Source organism: Triturus cristatus, chromosome 8, assembly GCF_964204655.1.
Source record: "Triturus cristatus chromosome 8, aTriCri1.1, whole genome shotgun sequence".
In the NCBI taxonomy this organism is placed as follows: domain Eukaryota; kingdom Metazoa; phylum Chordata; class Amphibia; order Caudata; family Salamandridae; genus Triturus; species Triturus cristatus.
In genome coordinates this window covers 1,451,961,870-1,451,983,623 of record NC_140591.1, presented here as the reverse complement: position 1 = coordinate 1,451,983,623, position 21,754 = coordinate 1,451,961,870, and the positions used below count along the sequence as shown (strand labels likewise).

The following is a 21,754-nucleotide window of genomic DNA, read 5'->3' as shown; positions in this document are numbered from 1 at the left end:
TGCGAGGCCAACAAGGCGGGGAAACTCTTGGCTTCATACCTTAAGCATAGACAAAATCAACACATAATCTCTTCCATCAAGGACGCTAATAACCTAACCCACACATCTCACAAGGCCATTCTTAATACTTTCAAACAATTCTATCAGGACCTATACTCAAATAACCAGATTTTCGACACTGAGAAGTGTTCTGCCTTTCTCCGTGATCTTAATCTGCCATGCCTTTCAGACGATGACTCTACCATGCTAGCAATGAAAATCAGTAGCTCGGAACTAGATAAGACGGTCAGGTCCTTGAAGGAAAATAAAGCCCCAGGGCCGGATGGCTTCACGGCATCCTTTTATAAGTCTTTCTTAACCCAGTTAGGTCCTGTTATGTTGCAGGTTTTTAATCATATGGCCGATACTGGACACACACCCGATTCCATGACTGAAGCAAACATTGTAGTTATCCCCAAGGAGGGGAAGGACCCTGTTCTTCCAAAAAACTATAGGCCAATCTCGCTTATAAATGTTGACTGCAAAATCTATGCCAAAATTCTCGCGGTCAGACTCAATTCGGTCCTCCATAAATTGATAAGCAACTCCCAGGTGGGGTTCCTCCGTAACCGTTTATCTAATGACAACACACGACTGTTATGCCACGTATTAGAAAACGCTGCAACCAAAACTGTGCCCTCGATTGCCATCACATTAGATGCCGAGAAGGCCTTCGACAGAGTCTCTTGGCCGTTCCTGGAGCGTTGTCTGCATTCTTTTAGCCTGGGTAAGGACTTTATTAAAATGATTATGTCACTCTACCTAAAACCGACTGGGCGTATAGCTGTCAATGGGGCTCTTTCGGAACCCTTCCCCCTATATCAGGGTACCAGGCAGGGATGCCCTCTGTCTCCATCACTTTTTCTTCTGGCGCTAGAACCCCTTCTTCAGGCTATCAAACTTAACAGGGATATTGCGGGTGTGGATATCAACGGCATCCGGGTCAAACTGGCCGCGTACGCGGATGACATTTTGATAGTTACAGAGCGTCCAGACTCCTCCATTACTGCCCTAATGGAGACGATTGCAGAGTATTCTCTGCACTCTGGATACAAACTTAACAGAGATAAATCGGAGGTTAAACCACTGAACGTTTTTTGTACTAGCAACATACTGGGGGACTCTGGGTTAGCTTGGCAATCGAGTTTCATCAAATACCTGGGGATTGAATTTGGTAATAACATCATGGAAACCCTGTATCAAAATGAGAAGGTACTCCTGCAGAAAATTAAAACACTCCTGGAAACCTGGTCCCCTAAATTCATCACGTGGTGGGGGAGAATTGAAACTATCAAGATGATGGTTACTCCTTTAGTCAATTATCTCATCAGTATGTTGCCATTGCTACTTACCGACTCCTTTCACCATAAACTAGATACTCTTCTAACGTCCTTTCTATGGCGTGGTAAAAAAGCCAGAATCAGCATCCGTAAATTGAGGCTTGACAAGTCTATGGGCGGCGTTAACCTTGCAGACTTTCGTTTATACCAATATGCCTTACTAGCGAGACAGGGTTTGCTCTGGGTCTCTCCTCCTGATCACTATACGCCGGTGTGGCTGGAGGTGGAAGGGGCTCTTTTACAGAACATACGTCCTCTGTCAGTTCTCACGGCCAACCGCCTTGCTGCCGCCCACTCCAGATCCATCTTTAGGAACACTAAACTGGCTCTCTTAAAAGTGGACAGGTCCTTGGAGGTTGGTATGAGGGGATCCGATATGGAGTCACTTTGGCTTAATTCCAAGTTCCTTTATAATGGCGAACCTTTACTCCTTGACTCTTGGTGTAGAAGAGGTATCTTTTTTCCACACCAATTGATGGATGGCACATATCCTATGACATTCAGGGATCTCCAAACCCGCTTCCACTTGGCTGATATCGAATTCTATAATTTCCTGAAAGTGAGGGCTGCCATTACGAAATCCAGAATGTCTCCCAGCTCCCCTTCGCTTCCCAACTTTGTGGCAAAACGTAATAGGCTTGGTCATCAAGTCTCCCAAATCTATCGACTTCTGCGCCCCAAATCCTCCAAGCTTAATTCTAAGGTGGTAAGCTACTGGAACGATCTGTCTGATACTCAGCTATCCGATGCTTCTTGGCCCCAGTTATGGAGATCAGTCACATGTAATAAGATTTCCCCAGTCCTCTCCCAAACGAAATTTTGGCTATTACACAAAGCCTTTTGGACACCGGCCAGGCTGTTTTCCGTGGGGATCCGGGATGACGATGTGTGCTGGAATTGTAAGCAAGACAAAGGGGATTTGGCTCACCTTATTCTGCACTGTCCTATTGTGAAACCCTTCTGGGATAAGGTCTATCTGTTTTTGTATAAATTATTTAACTGTCTTCTTCCTAGGTCCTTGTCATCCGTGGTAACTGCTTTTTTACAGGAGGACTTGCATTCGGAGGGGGATCGTGATCTCCTTGATCTACTGTTGATTTCTGCAGTTAAAATGATACTCACCAATTGGAAGGACACTAGCAAGGTCTCTTACAAGTGCTGGATGAACTGGGTCATTCATCTCAGGGGAGCAGATAGTATTGTCCTACAACAGTCACCCTGGAAATCCTCCACGAGGAACATATGGTCTACCCTGGATGACTACTTTGCTTCTCATAAGCCGCCATGACTTTATTCTCTAGAAGAAAATTCGCAAGTTGTCATCATACCATGGCTACTGTTAGAACGGACACTTGATGCTGCATCACAGTATATTATTGTGAAGCTAGAGGCGCCGGATAACTCTCCCTTTCTTTTCTTCCCCTCTTTTCTGTCTCTCCATTCACCCTCTCTCCTTTCTCTCTCTTTCTTTCTTTTTTCTTCCTCCCCCTCTTCGGGAGTTGGAGTTTTCGGGGGGACATCACTGGTATGGTGTTCGTCTAATGTTGACAGCTATCTGCTGACCCGGTGAAACACAGTCATGGGTATTCGGGGGCCCTCGCCCTGATCCCAACTCCTGTACTGTTTCTCTTTTTTGTTTTCATAAAACTTTTCAATAAAGATATTTTGAAATGAAAAAAAAAAGTATTTGCTGTTAAATAAATGTTAATGCACAATCATACTACTTACCTGAATTATTTGCAGTGAAGCAGAAGTATCTCAGCAGATAAATTCCATATGCTGGGGCAATATAGAGGTAAATATGCTTGAAGTTTAGAAGAACAGCAAAAAGTAAGGCCCCTTCCAAATGTCTTTTCTGTTGCAGATCAACAAAAAACTATGTTATTCTCTTACAACAACAATAAGCATTGTCAAAAAGTAGATTGCGCAGATATATGAAATAGAGAGGAGAAGCAGGAGCAGAGGGAAGACTCAGACAGGGGTCAGAGCAATGACCTACTCCAACCAGCATGCTCAAGAGTATTTGTGTATTACCTAGCATACAGCATGTGGTCAAAACATTGTACTAGGCAAAAAAGTAACTAAATGTTGGTTTAAGTTCTGAAACTAGCTTTGACCCACCCTTCAATTCCCCTTTGCAGCACTCGGGGATAGAGATGTTTGCTGACTACGATGATGTTTGAAGAGCGGTAGCAGTCACCAAGAGGCGAAGCCCGTTTTTGGGCCTTTAGTCCCCTACTTATTGCTGCAGTAGCCTCACAGCTGGAAACAGGTTTCCATTTTTGCATGAAAAGATTACAAAAGTACAGAATCGAGCAGCCATATCCAATTAAACATGCACACATGGTCAACAAATCTCAGAAGCAATGACTGCCCTAAACGGGCTCATGTCCATACAAGAGATCACTTTTTTAAAACTTACAAAGCAAACTACCAATAAGGTTTGATTTTTTTTTTTAAAGTCTGCATGCTAAAAAAAAGTAACTTAACCTTCTCTCCATTCAGTGATTGCAACATTGGTTTTGCATCAACATGCACATTCCACAAAAACTCAGCAACAAGTTCTATCATTAAACCAGCTATAGTGCAACTGGTGCAACACAGTGACATTACACCGCTGTAGAATGTAATTCAGTTCAATGTTGTGTGCAGCATGCACACATATGTTCTTAAATTACTCTTTCTACTCTCTCTCTCTCTTGCTTATTACCCATTTCAAAGGGTAGGCTTACGTGGAACATATATGGCAATACAAAGAAACAGATATGTGCATCTGAACACTTAAAATGTAGGCATTTGACTGGCCTTAGAAAAAAAGGGATCTTCCTGCTACAAGGCTTATTACATATAATCTTTGCAAACATATATGCTAAATTATCAGTGTACTGAGAGCAATTGAAAACCTAGACACAGAACATGTACAAGGCAGGGAGTGATAGAATTCTGGTCCCTGAACCATGCTACTCCACCCTAGTTCAGATCTATTCTTTAAGGCTTTCAGAGGTCTGCTACATGAGTGTTAATAAGTGCCTCTAATGACTGTTGTTTTAATCTAGTACAATAAACTACAATTGTTTCTATTGGGATACTTTCTTTAACACCAAGAGGCTGAAATTACCTCTACATACAGTACATACTACATACACACTTTGTTCGAATACACTGTATTTATATTAAGATTTAGTATGGCTCTGTAAAATGAAATTAATCTTTGTGGATATTTTTGGAGAAGCACACAAGTGAAAAGACAGGGAACTTTTATTCTTTTGTCTCAAACAGGAAGACATGTACACTAGACATGACCAAGTCATACACCTTGGGTGCCCTACCACAAGTCACCAGATTGTAATAGCTTTCTTACATTAGAGCACATTGCAGAACCCATTTGGTGAAATTAATGTGAAAGAGTGCTAATATCTCCAGTTGTCTTGCGTTAATCTCACTAGCGGTGATGTACATTTTCTCACAATAGTCAAGTGCTATAAACGTAAAGGAATTATACACAATGTATACCTGGAACATTCTTGCAATGGAAAGAAGCATCAAGCCAAATAAAAATCCATTATACTGGAAGTGAATATCTTGGATTCGGATAAGGAAATCTTCATGAAAAAACAGTTTTTGTGATTGGTACTCAAGGCACACACCTACAAAAACACAGACTGCAAGCTACATATAGGTTAAAGTATTGGGAAAATGACACCTAAGCAGAAGAGAGACAGGGAAGTAATAGGGGGGTAAGTGAAGAGAAAACTTGAGGCAGAAGGATAGAATATTTCAGAAAAAGGTGGATATGTTGGAGGATGCACAAGGACAAGTTGGTGCATGAAGAGACAGGTCTTCATTTCTTCATGCAAATGGAGGGTAAGGGGAAAAGTCTTCCTGTTCTGGGTTGGGAAGGTATTCCAGATCCTGGGTGCACAGGGGAAAGCCCTTTCCAATAGCCTCTATAGGTCCTGGGCTTTCATCAAGACTGGTTTCTTATACATTTTTGGTGTTATTACCTACCAATGTGATTCGGTTTTTGAAATAGACGCCCTAAACACGGCCTTTCCAAATAGTGAATTAATATTTGGTCGAAAACTCGAGTTGCCCTTTGTAACGGGTTGATGTATTGATGATTTTTGGGTTTCCTACATAATAAAAAGCCCTTTTTATTATCACAAACATCCTGATTCCGCAAATGTGCTGTTTGGAAATGCAAAAAGGTTTCTTAAATTTGATCCTAAGTTCCAACGGACGGGCTGACCCAGAGAAACAACCAGATTCAGAACTGTGAAATTCATACACCAATGGAATATCCCTTAGTGCACAAGGCTTGAGTTCACCACAGGAGATATATCTTCAGATTGAAGAAAAATGTGTTGTAATATAAATTGCCTGTGTCAAATGAAAGGATACGATCCACAATTAATAAGCCAAAGTTCCACAGGAGCAGGGCAGCAAGGACAAAGGCGGGTCTCTCCAAAACCTCTTTTTTCTCTTTCTTGTTGCCAACACATTTGCAACACCTGCATCCAAACAAAAGAGGAAGTTAGAAAGGTAAACACACATCCACAACTTAGTGACAAGGAACTATGTTGGATTTACCTGGCACTTACACATCACTGACTTTCAGGCACTGGAGATTCAGAAGGGACATCCGAGCTGGATGTCTATTCATTAGCAAATGTTGCTAACTGTAATTAGACATTAGCATTGACAAAGCCAATAGGTCTGGTGTGGCAACCAGCTTTTAGGCTTTGTCAAAGGTTGTTTTGTTTTGTCATGGACTTTGCAAAACTTTATTTTTGGAGGAGCGGTCTGGCACTCAAACAATATAACCATTTTGTTTGCAAAAAACATTAATATTTTCTTGATCTCAAAAAACACATATTCCTACAGCAGTCCCTGGCACTGAAGGGCTCTAATTCATATGGGGATGGGCTCCTTGTGAAAGGGCAGAATGCTGTCACTCATAGTGAACTTAGCTGACCATTATCCCATTCTGCAAGCGGTGGTGAGCGGAAGAAAAATATCAATGCCAACAACAAACCTATGGATGATGTAGGATGGTAGAAAGCCCCTATAAGCAAGTATATTTATTAATTGTAAAAGTTTTATATAGCGCGAACATGACCCTGGTGGATATCAGAGCGCTTTACATATGAGTTGCAGGAAACATAAGTAGATAATTGTGGGAGAAAAGTAATGATATATATAGAGATAACATCAAGTACAAAATGACATAATGGAGGCTGGCATTGGGGCTGTACAATTGCCAAGTAGCAAATTAATCAGCTGTACACGATAGGAGACAAAAAGAGAAAAGCTTCTAGTTCAGCGCCTTGCTCATCAGTAAAGCTATCACTTCCCTTTTGAAGGCAAGTGTTGAAGGAATCAGTCTCGTTTCTGCAGGAAGGGAGTTCCAGATTCTTTTGGCAATACCTGAGAATGTACGATTGCAGGTTTTCATTTTTTTTTAATTTCTTCGGCTTGAGCAGCAAGGTACTGGAGCTCCTTGAGGAACGGGAGCCACCAGACAGTTTGAGCATATTTCCCAGGTACAGAGAAGTGTTGAAATGCAGAGCTCTATGGGTCATACATGCAAGTTTTAATTGAATCCTTGCCTCAATGGAAGCCAGTTAAGAGATTTCAGAGGAATGTGGCTGGATTGTGAGGGGGGCTAATTAGTGTCTTGTAGCCCGCAGAGAGTAGTACTGCCGTATTCCACCCGTGAGATGACGAACGCTTGCACCGCACATTTGAAGTCATCTTGGGGAGAAAGGGTTTGAGTTTCCTTAGGATGCTCAGTTGGAAGTTCGCTCCTTTGTTAGGTGTGCTGATGTGATCCTGCATGTTTAGGTTCTTATCCAGCACTATTCTAAGCGATTTCGTAGAGTCTATGATGTGTGGTGTGCTGTTGAGAGCGGAGATATTTTTAAAATATTTCTCAACAGTGGGGGCTTGCTTGGTCGGTGAGAAGAGGAGAAATTCCATTTTAACGGCGTTTAGTTTGAGGTGGTTGGTGGTTAACCAATTTTGGGTTTTGTCTAGGGTTCCGTTGGGTATCTTGATATTTTCAGGGGAAAAGATTTTCATGTACAATTGCGTGTCATCCGCATACATGTGATATTGGATGTTAGATGCTTTGAGGATTACAGTAAGAGGTTCAATGAAAAGGTTGAAAAACATGGAGGAGAGCGAGGACCCTTGGGGCACCCCAGAATGCAGGGACTGGAATTGGATAGAGTTTGATTGGATTTGACTCTCTTCTTCCTGTTATTGAGAAAAAAAGCAAACAATTTTAGTACAGTGCCTGAGAGCCCCATCCTACATTCGAAAAGGCTCAGTAGACTGTCATGTTTGACAGTATCAAACGCAGATGAGAGGTCGAGTAGTATTAGTGGGCAAGATTCGTTCAGGTCAAGCATTGTGAGAGCGTTGTCAACTATATGAGTGATGATATATATATATGCCTTTTCTATCTTTAGCTCAATCTTAATACATGCTTCTTTAAACAAGCAATGTTTTGCCAGGGTCTTTTTAGAGCTATTGAATTGATTGTTTCTTTTTTTAGTTGTAGCGTTAGCGAAGCACTTTTGGTATTACTAAAAATAAATATAGATGTGATATATCAAATTTATATTTATTTTTAGTAATACCAAAAGTAGAATGGGAAAGCAACATAATGGAAAGGGACAGGAGGGGGCAAGCAACATTCAAGAGAGGGACGGAAGGGCAGGAGGACGAGCAAAATAATGTAAAGAGAGGGTTGGCAGCAAGTAAAATCACAAAAAGGGAGCAACAAATATAATGGAGAGGGAGGGTGTGTGGCAGGGCAACCAACATCACGGAGGGGGCAAGCAACAGCAGGGACAGCAGGTATGGGCAAGCAACCATGGAGGGGTACCCAAACATACAGGTAAAAGAGAGAGCAACACAAGTGGTGGGGTAGAAACACATGAGGGCGATGGCCTGCAAATATATGCACCCTTATGGGGTGCTTCAAGTAAAAGAAAAAGTTTCTCTGAAAGTGCATGCAGTAGAAGGATGCAAGTACTTGGGCCATGCTTGAGGGGAATGTCAAAGAGAGGAAGTGAAGACGGCATGTGCTGACCAAACACAAGCAAGCAAATAAGTGACAATGAAGCCACCCAATGGTAAGTAATGGGCAGGCTGTAAGCCCCTGTTTTTTTTGTTGCATATTTATATAGCGCAAACTCGACCCGGAGGTATTGGAGCGCTTTACATTAGCACCGTATTTACATTACACATTCAGGCACGGGGAGATTAAGTGATTTGCCCAGAATCGCAGGATGTGGACCCGACCCCGAGACTTGAACCCTGGTTTCCAGCACCAAAGTCAGCAGTGTAGCCGACGGACCACATTCTCTCCCTGTAAACTAACAACATTTCTCACAAGCAGAGGGGCATGCACTGTCTCAGGCGAAACGTAAAAAGATGCAGAGGATATTCTCAACTAAAAGACTGTGATAAGGGATTTCACAAAGACTGGACTTTTTCACAAAGTGGGTATGAGCTCCAACTTACATAGTTCCACAGATGAACTCAGAGAATTCCACTGTGTACTTGTGATGCATTCTGTAAAAAACTGAACGTATCTTGCACACCCAAGGTTAAATCACATACTTGGAATGGCTAGAATTAGAAAGCAGCAGCCTTCTTATTAAATGCAGGTCCTTGGAAAGGGAATGTCAGATCTCTGGTGGGTGTGACTTTAGCAATCACACATCTAGGAGAGATGGGGCAGGCATGGGACGGGAGCAGCCCATTTCTGCTTTTGCTGCCCTCTATGATAAAGGGTGAATCCGCTGTTTATTGTAAACACAGAAATTAGCTATCACATGTAGTTTCAGACATACGCGCTGTGGAGAAAGCAGGCACAAGTATTGTGCACACCACTAAGTGGAACTCTTGTAATTTTGGAGTTCCCAGGTGGGGCACACTGAATGCATGGGAACACGCTTTAGGGAGCTAGAGCCCAATAAAAAGTTGGAGGTACATAGGCCTCGTGACAGGGAGGCTATATCTGGTCCCAACTGTGTACATAAATGGAAACAGCAAAAGGACTAAAAGGTCTCCGGTGTGGGTGAGTCACAGAGAATGAAATGGTGCAGTGGCCGTGTGTAGTGAGCCATATTTGTTACAACATTGAAGATACATGCAGAATTACATCAAACTCAACATAACATAGTAAATGAAAAAGGCTATCTGCAGCACAATGACGCATAGCAGTCATTTTTAACTTACCATTCTAACACTGTGGCTGGTCATGTTAAAACACAAAAATAAACAAATTAAATATCAAAGTATACTCCCATGGAACAAATGAAAATAAAAAAGTCCCTCAATTAGCAGAAGAAAGATACAACTCATACAATCAGAATGCTGTGAAACCAAATGAAGAGCAGACAACAATGCCATCCAATTATGAGCAAGGGGCAGACCCAGACCCACTCTAAATATAAATAAATATATATTTTTTTAAACAGAATTGAATTATGATTTTTCATCATTGCAAACAATACAGTTCAGGGCATGAGTACCAAGAGTTATATGAATCGACATACGTTGTACATTAAATTCTGTTCAAATGCGATTATCACAGTGACATATGATAATTGGGAGTACATAATACGAACAGGAACTCAGCCCTACAAAACCACAATTACATAACCTCCTCCCCCAACACTTGCCTCTGTCCAGATCATTCCGCAGGTCATTGTATATCACTTTCACCCTGTGGATATCTATGTTGTACCTCACCTCAAAATGCAGCCAACTGTTTCTAGTTGTGTTCCTCTTCCAATTTGTGTACAGCTATTAAGGAACTGTCAGGGGAAGTCGCTTTAGGATCTTTCAGACAATCTGCACGCCTGGGCCTTGTCAATGGTACCACGACCCCTCTTCACCTCTTGGAACAACACTGCGCTTTCGTACCCCGCCCAAAATATGCGGTCCTCCCTCCATTTACTCAGCCGGGGCACCTGGTAGCCTTCCAGTCCATGGTAATTTCTCGCTTCTCGAGAATCAGAGCCAGGTCCATAAACCTACTTTTTACTTGGACATGGAAAGCTACCCCAACAAACAGCACATAGGAGTGCAGGGGATAGTTCTCCGGGTGGTCTTGTTACTACCTTCCATTGCTCCTTTCCAAAATTCAAGCAGGGTTGAGCAGGACCACATAACATGGAGCATTGATGTCCTGTGTTCTCTACATCTGGGGGAAAAGATGCTTCAGTTGCCCCAAAGGTCCTAAGGCTTTTACCAGGGGTGAAGTACGCTCTATGCAAGAAGTAAAAATTAATTAACTAAAATCTGGCGTTTTGTGAGACTGTGTATGTGTTAGCGAGTATTGCGGCCCATTCTGCCAAAGTGATTGAGATTGCAAGGTCCTCCTCCCATTTCTGGCAAAATTCTACTAATGGAGTAAGAATATCAGCCTGCAGACACGAAACTACCTTGGTCCTGCCGCTCGCAGTGCAGAGAATCCGACAACATTGGTGAGCTGGGGGGTCAGCTGTGCCTATTCTCCAGTGGTCCCAAAGCGTCACCACCACTGCCCGGTGAAACAAGAACTGTCCCTGTGGGATTTTAAAGGTCTCCTAAAAGTAATCACATGTTAGTAGCACCCTGTCCCTGTAGAGGACTCCTACAAGCGTCACTCCGTATGAAGACCATTCAGCTAGCCCCTGCAGTGCCCCTCCTCCTTCTCCCACCCCCGCAGTTAAAGGTCTGGTGAGTAAGGCAAGTGGGCCTGGGAACTTTGCAGGAAGCACTGCCAGCACTGCCGGACAACCCACAAATCCATGAGCTCTCCCCTAAGCGGGCGTTCAGGCACCAGGAGGACCTAAAACAAGATTTGGATGCTCAGGATGCCAACGTTAGCTCTCTGGCAGGGTTCACCTGCGAGTAAATACAATAATTGAACCACATGAGCACCGCCGCTAGATAGTAGGCCTCAAAATCCAGTGCTGCTAGCCCCCTTCAGTCGTTGGTCGACACAGTTTGAACATTGGCACTCTATGTCTACCAGTCAAAGTTAGCTCAGTTATTAGGGAATCAAATTCTTGGAACATTCGGGGGAGGAAAAATGACCAGCAGAGTGGAAAAAATATATAACATTCAAGGGAGTGCCACCATTTTTGCTACTGCAATATTTTCAACTACACAAAGATTCAGGGACTGCCGGAAGTACATCCTTCCCAGGTGATGCCTCTCAGATTGCTCGAGAAGTGATACCTCACCCGGTAAGTCCACATCTACACACCCGAGCGCGTGTTGCCAGCTAGCGGCTCCACAGCGATGGCAAACAATAGTGGGGCAAGCAGGGCAACCTTGCCTAGTTCCCCGTCCTATAATATATGAGTTGGAAATAACTTTGCCGGTGCAAACTCTGCATGTGAAGTCCACTCTAAATATATGATTATGTTCTCGAAACAATAGGCCTGACTTTAGCGGTCCGACACAGTGACTCTATTTTGTTACATACTATATTTTTGAATAAAAGTAAAACAGAAAAAACTAAAAACATGAATAAGTATTTGATAAGCTGGAAAACAGACCACTTTTAGCCAATCAGTCTTTGAATTTACAGCTGTAAACCCAAGACATAATATTCAATAATGAAAAACCTCTCACTCATTCTTCCTCAGTGCACAACCAAAGGTCCTTATTAAGAAATCAACAACCTTTTCAGATAAAGCCTGGCAAGAATGTGGGAGCCCACCCTTATCCCCAACATAAGAGAATGACAGCTGAACAATGTGCCATGCAATGTATTCAATTTTTCTCTCAAAATATATAGGCCTAGCAAAGCACTTCAAATTTCTGAATATTGGCCAAATTCGCAATTTGCATACATATATATCGCTTGAGAGGAAAACTCCAAAGTAGATCCAGAAAGGATGGAAATATACCATGGTCAGAATAACCACGGTCTAGGTAAAAATGTTAAAAGACCACTGTTAAACAGCCCAGCTGAGGTATGGTCCACCTGTGAAACAGACTGTATGCAAGTAACTTTCTGCTCAGCCCCACTGTGGTGTGGTTAGTTGTATGCAAAATGTCCAGCCATTGCTACTCTGTACCAAAAAAGAGCCCCTGCCCAATTTGCATGCAGAAGAGAGCCTTTACACAAATATTCTTACAAATCAACGAGGCCATGCACTTCTTACCCTGCATATCGAGAAACCACAATTGTTACTGGTAATGAAAAGTAAATGTTCAAAAGGAATGCATTTGTTGTTTTTTCAAGCAGGATGGCCTATTAAGCAGTGCTAGACTTAGAAGAGCTTTCAAGCAGAGTCAAATGATGCAAAGTCTTGAGAGAGGGTCTATTTTTTATCATAGGGTACCCCAGGCCCGTTCTGCCCACACCTGAAGTATGAACCCCTACGTAGGCCCTGCCAGCCTAATTTGTAGGCCTTTTGTTAAATTGACCAGAGTTCTGCACCCTTCTATACTGAACACCAGGCTCTAGGCTTGTCTGACCAAAAAACACAGCGAGCCTTTCTCAGCGAGGCTCTTCTGCTCCAGCCTGGATAGCCCCCACCCTACCCGTGTGCGCAAAGTTCACTGGCGCAGAGTTCACTGTCTCTCTATTCTGTTGACATAGCACATCACATCCTGGGTCTGTACATGAGAATAGAGAAGTTCCCACCGAAGCCGTGTCAAGCTGGGGTGATGAATGTGGCAACCAAGACATATATCCATAGATATATATATTTTATTCCTTTGCATTACATATTTTCTGCTTGCCCTATGCAATTTACGACACGCGCTTGGCCTGAGAATATAACCTTTCACCTAGTCTACGTTCCACATTTAGTAGGATAGACACGACACGGCTGATAAATGTGCGAACCATGGTATAAGTGATGTAGGTATAAGTGATGTAGGTAGAAGTGGCGTGAGATGACGTTACTGTAGGCGCTTCTCATAGCCTTAAAGAGAATAAAAAGGAAGCCCACACAGTTCTCGGCGGACTACCCCACCCGTCTGTTAGTAGATGGCAGGCGGGTGTGGGTGCTCCCCAAGAGCGCTTGTTTTTTGTTTTTAAGATACAATTTAACTTGCCAATATATTTGCTGTATATGTTATGTATGCTATTTTGTCTCTTAATTGGTGTTTTCTTATTGAGAATTTAATGCTTATATTACACTTGCAAGGCTGCTTTCTTTTAGGTTGGTACGTGAGTATTCTCAGTATGTTTGATCAAGTGTGTTTTGCATTCTGGGAACATTTTCCTTGATTTAAATTATGTTTTTCATAGTGCATTTGTAAATATGTCTTTGAGATTTGTATTCTGCACACGTAATAATTGCATTTTCTGAAATGTCTCTCCTCTAACGATTTCAATGCTTCCATGTAGAAATGCCTTCTGATTCATATGACTCTCTGTGAATGCGAGGTCACTATATTTGTATTTTTGTATTTTTATGCCTTCTTCTTGAAGTTTATTGAAGTTGCACCTACTAAATAAATCTGTTAAACCTTTTGGCTTAGTTTTCATGACTCACATATCTGTTTCCTTCATTTTTAGTGCGAGCGTTCCCAGGCACCCCGCCTCAAGTTAAGGTGCCCCTTTTTTCCCTAAATCACTCCCTCGAACATTCGGTGAAGGTCCCCTGTGCCCCTAAAACGCTCCCTCGAACAGTCTCATCGAGACAAACCATTTGGAAGTAGAAAATTCCTCATAAGTATCAAATTAAAAGTAGGTCTTGACAGGATTCTGTTGCATGAAAATGTGAAACAGAATAGCTGGCATCTCCAGAATATCAGCAAATGAAGCATGATCAAGTGCAGTGAAAATGTGAGAGAAACTAACCTGACCAGAGCTCCTTCACAATCCTAACAAGCTTCAGACAGAATCTTTGAACCACGTTCATGGGGTTCCTAGGCCTCTTAAAATATTCCTCCTATTCAGTAGCAGATGTCTTAGTTTTCACACCAGCTTTCTCAAGTGAAAGCCTATAGCGGAATTTATTGGTGTTCAGCAGCCTCTTGAGATCAAGTGTTCCAACCTTTCAACACTTCCTCGTCACCGAACCGGTACCACAAGTAAACAATAGAAATAGGGAACTGAATAATGGTTTAATAGAAATTTCCCCAGGTAGGTGTACGAAATAGACTCGAAGTCATTGCAGCGGGAGACACTTCTGGTCTAGCCACAGAGTTGCAATATACCACCTGGTTTACACTTTAGCTGTGTTCGCAGCCTATGCTGTAATGTTAATCCACAAAGTAAGTGCTTATTGGGATACCCAGACTTTATCCACCTTTCACCATCCTCCAAAACGTCAAGAGGTAGTTCCTCCTGCCAGGGCTCCGGTAGTGCCTGACCATCCTCACAGTACCACAACAGGGTATGAGCCCTCTAAATCTTTGCAAGGGACCCTAGAGACCCCTTGACTGACTCTCTAACTGACCCCCACAAACTTCTGACTGATCCATTAGAGTAGACGGTGGAGTGTGCATACATGTTCCTCTTTGGCACGGTATTAAATTCCCCAAGTCAGAACTGCACTTTGCCTTGATACTCATTTTCTGCTTCAGTCATGAGGACTCCCCTACAAAATGGTCCTGGTGGGGCAATTGGTGCCAAAGCTAGGTCAGCATTCACAATGCAAAGCTCGAGCACCACATATGCAGGGAAATAATGTGCAAGAACAAAACGCTCTTTCACTTTCACCATGATCCTCACAAACGTATCCGTGACCACCAAGCCAGAGACTGCCTAAAGGTTTTCAACACTCCTAGTCTTATCAGACACAGGACTCCTCTGTGGAACTTCTCCAGGGCCATGACTTGTTTGTCTACTATCATCTTAATGGTCTTAGTTTCACTGAGTACAATTAGTACAGTTAGTTGGTGGCCCTCTACAAACACAGTTGGGATCTGTTCATCAGTCCCACTGTTCTACGCAACCAGGTATGGTCGCATGGTGGCTCAGGAAGGACTCTTCCACGTGGGATAGAAAACTGGCTATCTAGACTTTTTAGAATTGAGCACCGGACACTCTCTTAATGTGGCTAGACAGAAATTGGTTCAAACAGCAGTCATCTACCCTGCATTAAGCATCCTTACCCCAGTTGGATTTCTGGCCCTGATTGGAGAACCCATTCTGCTTGAGCTTCTGTCCTGCCTGTGAGCGCAGAGGTTTCTGGTTATGCTGCTGAGGACACTTTTCGCATACAGGTCTGGCCAGCTGCTAATACTCCAAGACTTTCCCATTTGTTAATCAGTTGTCGACAGCTATGAGCAGTTGTTTTGGGTCAGAAGTCCAAGTAAAAAAAGAACACAAACAAGGCAAGTAACATTCATTACAAGATAGGCTGTATGAAGAGTTGTAATTCATTGATGTCCTCTCCTTCAACCAGCCATTGTAACCTGCTTCACCTCTTGCATCCAGATCTCCAACAGTTCTTACGGTATTGAATTGGGCAAGGGGTCTCTTTCATCCAACTTGAGAATGGCTTCATTTCCACAAAGAGAAAGAGGAATCAGTAGTGATGCTTCATTCTCCCCTACATTCAGCTTCTCCATGGAACAAGCCAGCTCAAAACTAGGTTTCCAGCTCAGCACATTTGCACCTATGGTGTAATTCTCCCCATCTGGCAGGAGACAATAGGGTGAGCTGGGGTTGGGTGATATTCTGCAAAGGGTATAATAGGGCCCTTGATTACCCTGACTGTCTTCAGTTTATAATTTCTTGGCTTTCATGGCATTGCTGTGCTTCTCCTCAACTAGTGCCCAGTTCAACCAACTCTCTCAATGTATGGTCTCCTTCTCTACCATCTCCCTATCTTTTATCACTGGTCCACTTATGGTTAAACTGCATAATCTTAAGCTTTTCCGTCTAAAACCCCTGACCCTGTCCTCCTATGCAGATTGTATTCATGGAGGGCAATCCCCAGATATAAGAACTGGGACTCCAGGGAAGGTAGGGATTCCAAAGACTTATACTAGAAGGAGGGTGCAGAATTAGGATACAGGCACTGGGAGACTGGACTATCACTGGTCCCTACATTTAAGGGACCTATTCAATTACTATTCCCAGCATCTGAAGAACTCTCAAACTTGTTTGTGGTCCTTTAACGGACCACAGGACCTCAGACATTAATGTTACATATTTTCTTCAGCTCGTCTACAGTCACCTTCCACACAGCTGACCACTCCCAGATGAAAATTAGCAATCTTTTAACTGGCCTTCCACATGTACAGAACATTATTAAACACATTCAGAGTATTACAAAGTTTGCAAATTACTACTGGTTCCCAGGGACTACCAGTGCTCATTCAGTCCAACTGGTTACGTAGGTTGATCTCTTTTGGCTCGGGACTCTACAGGTGTTGGGAAACTAAGCAGCCACAGCTCACTCTAGGAGGCAGCAGTGTAATAGAAAATCAAACCGTGTATTAGACAGTAAATAACTCTTGAATGTGCAATCAAAAGTATGAATTATAGGAGCAAAGGGTCCTTATTTATAGGTTAGTAAAATAGGATCGTTGGAATACAGAACATAGCGGAACAATTTGAGCCCCGAGCTATGAACCTAGACTTTTTTTTTAATAGCATTTAGCTCAAGAATTTCTGTTTAGAATGTGGGTTTCTATGGCAAACATATTCCCCTACTGGGAAAGGTGTGGGTATTCTTAACTGTCTTTGGACAACTTTGGATTCCCATTCTTTGTTCATGCAAGCCTATCAGTGTGGCAAAGGTACTTGAAACACTACTACTGAACTCTGGTTACACCGGTTATCCTGTGTAGTGTCTCTATGTTGGTATGCAGTGCCTCCTCAGTAACAAAGGCTGAAACATCATGCACTAGGATGGAGGAATTCCTCTTCTGGCAGCTCGCTCACTCAGGAGTGAATACGACTAGTGCAACACTCACTTATCTATTACAGAAGTAGGGTATCAGAGACACTAGGTTTCTGCAAATGATCACTCAACATCAAGACTTGGAATCATGTGATATGCTCTAAATAATAACTTTCTGGCTTACTCTCCATACTCACTTGTAAGTGACTAACAATCGTCAAAGGACGCCTTAAATTATTTTGTTCTGATGAATAAGTGTAACCATTATGAGCTCTGTAAACGCTGAAACATGTTGATGCTTTCTGACATGTAGGGCTTGTAACACATGCCCATCTAGTTTTAGATTTGTGGCGGTGGGTCCCAGTAAATGATCTAGTACCCATCTCACAATTTTTCAGGTGATATATTCAAGTGAAGTTCATACACTTAGAGCTACATTGGGCATGACACGAGTAATGGAACGGTCTCTCACTTAACTGACTGACCCATTTACTTTACAGTCACCCTTGTACACACACTAGCTTGAGTGTATGCCAGTCCACCACTGATGAGCAAACACAGTGATGAATCATACAACTAATGGGTGAGCATTGAATAAGGATTGATCATCCTTTTGAAAAGAACAACATGTCACAAGTGTACATGGCTCAATACATACCAGTCACAGCACAGCATACCCAATATGCTGTAGTCAGAGGGAGTAATGCTATATTAATATGTCAGATATGGAGGGTGCTTTAATTCCTCTTTAAACATCTTTAAGGCCCCTTTTAGAGTACTTTAATGGGGCAGAGGTGCCAGACAGAGAAATACATAAATCAGGTTTGAGACAATCCATCTACCCTCTGTACGAGTTTCCCTGTGGAACGGAGTGCAAGTTGGGACAACATGGTGGATTTAAGTCTGTTGCAGATTTTCACATGAAACAGTCCCAAACAATGCAGAAACCCAAACAAACACTGCTCAAACTAAATTGGGTATCACCTATGTCTCCAACACTTTTAGCCTCTGTGCTTGGTTGCCAAGGTTACCAGGAGATCCAATCGTTACATAGTCCGGTGCCCTGTACACAGTTACATGTAGGAGACCAGTTAAGGATCTATATGGTCTCTCAGTCTTTACAAAGGTGACACTTCCAAGGCTTCCACAGGGGAAATTAACTTCAGGTGCCCATATCTCAAAACAAACCATTTGCATTTGGTGGTAGCACCCACAACACTGGTGGTAAGGAACAGACACACATTTTGAACACGCAAATACTATTTAAAAATAAAATGTCAACTGTGACTTAAAACATTTCCAGACCAAAAGGGACAAAGGAACCATTTCAATGATTCGGGAATCAGATTGGCCAGCCACAGACAACAGAACAGAACACAGCAATAAGACCCATGGTAAAATCTCTATGTCCCTCCGGAGTCGGGAAGATATGGGAGGCCAAATCCAACACGGTGCAGGACCTCTACTTTGCAGTACTAGAAATTGCCTTTACAGCTACTGGTGTGCTGGAGATGCATCTTTTTAACTTTACTTTTCAGGTAGACAGGTCCTATCAGGCCCATGCGCTTTGAATACTGGGGCAGATATCCTCTGTGAGCAGGACGGGGAGGGAAACACAGTGTCAGGAGTCAGCGGGGCATGAAAGGACACAGCAGAGCAGGGCATGGCAATGCTGCAGAAACATTGCAATATTTACATATATAAATCTACCATTAAGGAAGATTCTCTTATTACTTCATCAAACCCATTCTTATTAATGTTGCAGAATACAAAAGTAACAAATTTGAATACCACCGATTATACAAATTTAAAGTTAATAAGCCAGTGCTCTGACGTTTCGTTATTCAGATCTGAAAAATGTATAAAGGTGACTCTTTCACTGAGAGCTATACCAAGAGCCAGTGCAATCCTGAACAGGGGTCTGGTTTAAATGGAAAAGCAAAAATAGTTAAATAAGATCTAGGTCAAACTAAGCACAATAAACTGGAACACTAACTGGGTTGACTCTCTCCAAGTCCACAATGTAGGAACTTTTACCTACAGAAGCACGGGTCCTGGAACAAACTACAACCGGTGTAAAAATACATTTAAATAAATTTACATTGGTATTAGTTAAATTTGCACCAATCAGAAAATCGTGGACAGACAATTCATCCCCTTGATTAAAGATGCTGATAAACCCATTAATGAAGCCAAAATTGTTTCCATAAAGTCCCAACGATGAGTTAGGGCAGAAACAGTCAATTATATAAAGAAATCCCATCTATCACTGATGTGCCATGGCTTTTGCTGAACATAGGGACAACTCCAGTCAGAAGGCCTGAATGGGAATGCATTTTGGAAGGCTCAATTTGGCTTCTCACAAGTTATTCTCAAATCACATCCATTATACCCCTTACGGTCAGATCACCAAACAAATGTCCAATATTTAATATAGAGACGCAACTATCATATTATATACAATAAGCAAGAGCTGTAAAGAAAGATTCCCAAAAAATTTGCTGATTCTATTTTGCCGTTCCATTATTCCTTTGACAGTGTTTCCAAAACAATCAGTCATCCTTTAATAAGCGAAGGTGACAGTACTGTGGTAAAGGGCAAGTTATATACCATTTAGTATCCTAGTCTTGTGGAGAACTATCCAAATTTCATTAATATTGACTTCAGTAGGTAACTTTATGAAGTTTTGCCCCTCAATAATCCCCTAACCACATCCAGAAAGTTCTGCAATGTCAATGAGTAACGCCCTCTTGTTATCATGCCATCTACATAATAGAATACAGACATTTGTTTAAAATGCTTTTTAGGTGGAAATCTATTAGTATGGACCAACTCTGTGAGAAGGTTAGCAATAAACAGATTGAGTAAATGTCAGGCAATGAAGGGATCTCTGTTCAACTGAATGCCCCTCAGAATGTTGTACTGAACCCTTAGTTTTTCCAGTGTGTACTAGAGTGCGTGGAAAACAGTGATGAACACAAATTCAGGGTGCATGTACCCATGCATTATTGGTGGCTCGCTCTTGAGAAGCAAACATGTTTCACTTGCTAATATACAATAATTCGAGATTTCAGATTGTTTCTTCTAGAAACCCCTTAGTTCATAGAGAAGCATCTCATCTTTTCTGCTCAGTCTTGTAATGCAGTCAATACTATTCGGGTGAAAATCACACCAAGTGGGCTCAATGTGGACAAAGGTCTATTCAGCAACCTTGCTTTTATATAATCTAGAACTTATAAAGATCCATTCCAGTTTTCAGGTACAATAGCCAGATACCACACCACCCTGCATACTGCCAGGAACACAGCAAGATTACATTTTAATGAATCTTCTTGGGAAAACACAGTGCCTGATGTTTCCACCTTTTAGCAGTAGTCACTTCAGAGCACGAAAGGACATTAAACATCGATTAACCACGATCTGCTGATTATAGAGGATAGGCACTTGGCCAATACAGAACATGATATTCTTTGCTATTTATTTGTGTAAATACTTCACCGGCAGTCACAATGTGGCAGTTCTGATTAAATGCTTGTAAACTAGTTTGTTTTTCTTTGCTTGTTTAAGTCAAACAAAAACAAGCAATACTTATCAATGTCTAAAAGGGAGCAAGAAGTGTAAGTGGCACTCTCCATTTGCTCCTGGATTATAACAATTTGGAAAACAAGGGTTTTTTTTAGCTCCAGAGCCTCAGTACTTGAAACAGTGGGTGTCTGAAGCCCTGAAAAGTTAAAATATATTAATTTAGATTTTAAAGGAAAATGTTAATGAACATATGCATTGTCAATCTGTAAAACAATCGGTAACCATTGATACAGTGCAGAAACATAACAGGATGGATGCTCAGGTACTTACTCACTGACTGCATATATGAAGAGGATATCAGTAATGATAACAGACAATCGCTGGAAAAGCACAGTTTCAGTACTCGCATAGTTCAGGTTCTTCACCCCCAACATCTCCTTATCAAAGTATTTTGCCAGGTGTGAAAGGGCATATTCAAACCAGGCAAAGAATGGAGGGTAGTCCAACGTCCACTCGGAAGTCGCCTGCCAGAGAGGGAGAGACAAAGCGTGAGTGAGCTCCAATCTTGCGAATGTTTGAAGACTTACACTGTGAGACATACTGTAAGCTTTGATCAGAAAGGAGATTGGTAATCAAACCTGAGCTTGAAGAACACCGCTGTTAGGAGACGTGCACCTCTGGAGAAGAAAACCACTATCAAGCCCACTACTAGGACAGGTAAAGCCTAGGGGCCTTAAGTATGAAGGGCTTCAGCATTCCCAAACCAACAGAATCTGTAAAAGAGATGGTTTGCAAACACTGATATACCTTTTCAGCTAAACTCATTCAGTGATTTGGAAAACGTTTTTTGGATCACTAAACTGGCTTAAAAATGGTTTTAGAATCTCTATTTGGAAGGCGCGTGTTTTGGGTGTCCCTATCAAATAGCGATTCTGAAACTGTACATCAATGTTTTGCAACAATAATCTAAGTCACAAAATACTGAAAAGTTACTGACTCCCAAGTTTGAGTGGTAACTGA

At 42.1% G+C, this 21,754-nt stretch overlaps 1 protein-coding gene across 3 annotated transcripts in view; it reads right to left on the bottom strand.

Annotated features, from left to right (window-relative positions):
- Positions 1-21,754, bottom strand: part of ALG8 (ALG8 alpha-1,3-glucosyltransferase) — a 98,456-nt gene that overhangs the window by 60,460 nt on the left and 16,242 nt on the right. For 2 of the 3 annotated variants that reach the window (XM_085623243.1, XM_085623242.1), the window contains exons 3-6: positions 21,065-21,258; positions 5,781-5,890; positions 4,893-4,960; positions 3,108-3,234 (exon numbers count right to left, since the gene is read on the bottom strand). In XM_085623243.1, the coding sequence (XP_085479369.1) occupies positions 3,108-3,234; positions 4,893-4,960; positions 5,781-5,890; positions 21,065-21,168 (409 nt within the window). In that variant the 5' untranslated portion in view covers positions 21,169-21,258. Of the gene's footprint in view, positions 1-3,107; positions 3,235-4,892; positions 4,961-5,780; positions 5,891-21,064; positions 21,259-21,372; positions 21,508-21,754 lie in introns of all 3 variants that reach the window. The other variant, XM_085623244.1, reaches the window with a different exon arrangement.